Source organism: Leucopleurus acutus (genome assembly GCF_964270905.1).
Source record: "Leucopleurus acutus genome assembly, chromosome: 1".
Lineage (NCBI taxonomy): Eukaryota > Metazoa > Chordata > Mammalia > Artiodactyla > Delphinidae > Leucopleurus > Leucopleurus acutus.
The window spans coordinates 27,033,554-27,038,193 of record NC_139142.1 but is presented as its reverse complement, the minus strand read 5'-3'; the positions used below and the strand labels follow the sequence as shown (position 1 = coordinate 27,038,193).

At 54.0% G+C, this 4,640-nt stretch overlaps 1 protein-coding gene across 1 annotated transcript; it reads left to right on the top strand.

Annotated features, from left to right (window-relative positions):
• The first annotated feature begins 987 nt into the window (after positions 1 to 987).
• FOS (Fos proto-oncogene, AP-1 transcription factor subunit) lies at positions 988 to 4,401 on the top strand. Its single transcript, XM_082855468.1, has 4 exons — positions 988 to 1,262; positions 2,045 to 2,296; positions 2,726 to 2,833; positions 2,957 to 4,401. Exons 1-4 carry the CDS (start codon positions 1,122 to 1,124, stop codon positions 3,596 to 3,598), a joined length of 1,143 nt encoding a protein of 380 aa, XP_082711594.1. The 5' UTR covers positions 988 to 1,121; the 3' UTR covers positions 3,599 to 4,401.
• Positions 4,402 to 4,640: the final 239 nt, after the last annotated feature.

Here is a 4,640-nt window from a genome sequence, read left to right as displayed (position 1 = left end):
CTCAGAACCAGGCAAACGACCCTCCAGACACCCTTGCATGGAGGTTCTGCAGAATGTTTATTGACTAGTTTCTCAGGGGTTTGACAGTAACACTAACATGTCATATATGGCCAAGAAAAAAAAATGCGCCTTTTTCCTTAAAAACAAAAAAATTAAAATGAAAATTCCCAGCCTCGTAGGTAAAGTAGGTTATCGTATTCTCTTATTTTGGATCCCCCGACTCTCTGCTTCCAAACGCAGTTAACAATCCTAGTAGTGCTGGAGTCCGGGGGCTTGAAGCGAGGGGCTGAGGGTCTGCTCCCACAGTTTGCCCTAAATTAGGGCTAGAATGGGGAATGGGGGTGGAGGCGCATTCCTTCGGGGGCCGAGGCTTAAGCCCTCGGGGCTGTGTACCTGTTTCGCCTATACCAGAGCCTCAGAATGTGCCCCGCTTTCCGTAGAGGGGTAGAAGGGCGCCCCCACCCCATCCTCCCACCCCGGGAACAAGGGTCCGCATTGAACCAGGTGAGAATGTTCCCTCGCCTTCTCCTCCTTTCCCTCCTCCCCTCCCCCTGGCCGCGGCCCCCGCCTCCCCCCGCGCTGCACCCTCGGTGTTGGCTGCAGCCCGCGAGCAGTTCCCGTCAATCCCTCCCTCCCCTTCACACAGGATGTCCATATTAGGACATCTGCGTCAGCAGGTTTCCACGGCCGTTCCCTGCAGTCGTGGGGGGAGCCATCCCCGAAGTCCCTCATCTCTGGGACTCCAAGCCACCCCAAGACCCAGATTGCGAAACGCTCACAAGATAAAGAAACACGACAAGACGGGAGGCAGGGATCTGCGAGGGCGGCGGAGACGGCAAGGAGACCGAAGATGTGGCCAGGCCCGCGCGACACCCCTCGAGAGCCACAATGGTTGCGCCCCGTGACGTGTAGGGCTCATTCACAAAAGGGTTATAAAAGCGGTGGCTGCGGCGCCTACTACTCCCAACCGCATCGGCAGCGAGCAGCTAAGAAGCTGAGACTGAGCTGGCGGCGGCGCAGCGAGTGAGCAGCAACAGCGCTCCTACCTAGCTCTGCCGCACAGCTCCTACCTACCTGCCTCCTTCCCTCAGCCCCTCGCCCGGCTTTGACTACCCGCGATCATGATGTTCTCTGGCTTCAACGCCGACTACGAGGCGTCATCCTCCCGCTGCAGCAGCGCCTCCCCGGCCGGGGACAGCCTCTCCTACTACCACTCACCGGCCGACTCCTTCTCCAGTATGGGCTCTCCCGTCAATGCGCAGGTGAGGCTGGCTTCGCGCTGCCGCGGGGCCCGGGGCTCAGGGCTTGGGGCTCGGGGTCACCGGGGAGGAGAAACCGGGGAGGGACGGCTCAGGAAGACGAATCGAGGAGCCCTTTCGCCGGCGGGGAGGGAGGCTTGCCCCGGCCAGAGCAGCCCTACCTCCGGATTCCCGAACTTGTTCGGAGCGCACGGAAGCTTGTCATAATAAGAATTGGTTCTCCTTTCCCGCGGCAGGCTCATTCTGAGCTGCCCCCGGCCCGCCCTCCCTGACTGATCTCTGACATTAGCTGGGACAAAAGTGTCCCAAGCAAAGACTCGCCAACTAGAGTCCGGCGCCTCTGGGGAGGCGGCAAAAAGCGGCAATCTCCCCTCCCCTCGCAGCCTGGAGCAAGGAGGAGGGGTGGGGTGAAGCAGGCGGGTGTGTAAGGCAGTTTCATTGATAAAAAGCGAGTTCATTCAGGAGACTCCGGAGCGGCGCCTGCGTCAGCGCAGACGTCAGAGATATTTATAACAAACCCCCTTTCAAGAGAGTGATGCTGAAGGGATAACGGGAACGCAGCAGCAGGATGGAGGAAAAAGGCACTGCGCTGCGGAATTCTTGGGAAAAAAGGGGGAAACCTTTCATCCAGGATGAGGGGCATGTAAAAAGACCTGAGCAGTCCATGGCAGAACGGTTTCTCCTCCCTCTCTCCCTGCTGCATGCGGCACTTGGAACTCTGCTCACCCCACCTGCGTCCAGAATCTGCTCACTCACGTCAGCTTTCTCCTTCTGTTTCATTCTAGGACTTCTGCACCGATCTGGCCGTCTCCAGTGCCAACTTCATCCCAACAGTGACCGCCATCTCGACCAGCCCGGACCTGCAGTGGCTAGTGCAGCCCACCCTGGTCTCCTCCGTGGCCCCATCCCAGACCAGAGCCCCCCACCCCTATGGAGTCCCCACCCCCTCGGCTGGGGCTTACTCCAGGGCTGGAGTCATGAAGACCATGACCGGAGGCAGAGCTCAGAGCATTGGCAGGAGGGGCAAGGTGGAACAGGTGAGTTCTCAGCACCTTCCCTGGGGTGGGCGTAGAGTGGCTTCAGCACTGGTGGAGGTGGGGAGCCCAGCGGACAGGGTGAAGCCATTGATGGAAATGACTAGATATCCCGAACAGGGAGCCCTGGCTCCAAGCCCTTTCCATCCCAAGTTAGGCTCTGATAGTCCCACTCTAAGAAATACCCTAATGTGTAGTTTCTTCCCTAATAGGTTCCTGTCTCATGTTTTCAGTCTGGGCTCTTCTTTGGCTCTTGCTGAGGTTCTTATTTTAATGCAAGTCACACCCAGCTTGCAACTGCAGGTTAGAAATGGCTTCATAGAAGAGGTGTTAGGAGCTGGGAAGCTGCAGGAGCCAGTGTCACTGGGGTGGGTGAATGGAGCTGAGGGCAGACACTGATACTGAATGCTGTTCTTCCCCCCCCACCCCCAGTTGTCCCCAGAAGAAGAGGAGAAAAGGAGAATCCGAAGGGAAAGGAATAAGATGGCTGCAGCCAAATGCCGGAACCGGAGGAGGGAGCTGACTGACACACTCCAAGCGGTAGGTAGATCCCATGGCTCATTTCTTTTTAAAACTTAAGGGGAAAGTTGGAGATTGGACATAAGGGAGCAGCGTCCTTGAGTAAGATCGTGTCTTATGCTTTGCTTTGTCCTCTCTATCCAGGAAACAGACCAACTAGAAGATGAGAAGTCTGCTTTGCAGACTGAGATTGCCAACCTGCTAAAGGAGAAGGAAAAACTAGAGTTCATCCTGGCAGCTCACCGACCTGCCTGCAAGATCCCTGATGACATGGGCTTCCCAGAAGAAATGTCTGTGGCTTCCCTTGATCTGAGCGGGGGCCTGCCTGAAGCCGCCACCCCCGAATCTGAGGAGGCCTTCACCCTACCCCTCCTTAATGACCCTGAGCCCAAGCCCTCAGTGGAGCCTGTCAAGAGCATCAGCAGCATGGAGCTGAAGGCTGAGCCCTTTGATGACTTCCTGTTCCCAGCATCGTCCAGGCCCGGCGGCTCTGAGACCGCCCGCTCTGTGCCAGACATGGACCTGTCTGGTTCCTTCTATGCAGCAGACTGGGAGCCCCTGCACGGTGGCTCCCTGGGGATGGGGCCCATGGCCACAGAGCTGGAACCCCTGTGCACCCCGGTGGTCACCTGTACACCCAGCTGCACTACTTACACGTCTTCCTTTGTCTTCACCTACCCTGAGGCTGACTCCTTCCCCAGCTGTGCGGCTGCCCACCGCAAGGGCAGCAGCAGCAATGAGCCCTCCTCTGACTCGCTCAGCTCACCCACGCTGCTGGCCCTGTGAGCAGGCAGAGAGGGGAGGCAGCAGGCACGCACGTGCCACTGCCCGAGTCGGTGCATTACAGAGAGGAGGAACACGTCTTCCCTCGAGGGTTCCCATAGACCTAGGGAGGACCTTATCTGTGCGTGAAACACACCAGGCTGTGGGCCTCAAGGACTTGACAGCATCCATGTGTGGACTCAAGTCCTTACCTCTTCCGGAGATGTAGCAAAACGCATGGAGTGTGTATTGTTCCCAGTGACACATCTGAGAGCTGGTAGTTAGTAGCATGTTGAGCCAGGCCTGGGTCTGTGTCTCTTTTCTCTTTCTCTTTAGTCTTCTCATAGCATTAACTAATCTATTGGGGTTTGTTTTGGAATTAACCTGGTGCTGGATATTTTCAAATTGTATCTAGTGCAGCTGATTTTAACAATAACTACTGTGTTCCTGGCAATTGTGTGTTCTGATTAGCAATGACCAATATTAAACTAAGAAAAGATACAACTTTATTTTCTGGTAGATAGAAATAAATAGCTATATCCATGTACTGTAGTTTTTCTTCAACATCAATGTTCATTGTAACGTTACTGATCATGCATTGTTGAGGTGGTCTGAATGTTCTGACATTAACAGTTTTCCATGAAAACGTTTTATTGTGTTTTTAATTTATTTATTAAGATGGATTCTCAGATATTTATATTTTTATTTTATTTTTTTCTACCTTGAAGTCTTTTGACATGTGGAAAGTGAATCTGAATGAAAAATTTAAGCATTGTTTGCTTATTGTTCAAAGACATTGTCAATAAAAGCATTTAAGTTGAATGCGACCAACCTTGTGCTCTTTTCATTCTGGAAGTTTTGTAAGATTCCGGAAGGTATCATTGGAGACCAGTTTGTCAAGAAGGGTAGCTCCTGGAGGGGACACACCCCTCTGTTTGATCCCTTATCAAAAAGAGAGAAACTCTGGAGCTGACATTGGAAAATTGTACAAACGCGTGTCTTCACCTTGCAGTGCTGAGTCTCCCCTTAGAGATTCTCGGAATGGGAAACTGCTTTGTAACAGCTT

Bases quoted from the DNA above. Each gene is read 5' to 3' on its own strand.
- FOS (XM_082855468.1), top strand. From the start codon at position 1,122: ATGATGTTCTCTGGCTTCAACGCCGACTACGAGGCGTCATCCTCCCGC. The intron at 1,263-2,044 runs GTGAGGCTGGCT...GTTTCATTCTAG, and splicing joins GCTCTCCCGTCAATGCGCAG to GACTTCTGCACCGATCTGGC. The intron at 2,834-2,956 runs GTAGGTAGATCC...CTCTCTATCCAG, and splicing joins TGACTGACACACTCCAAGCG to GAAACAGACCAACTAGAAGA.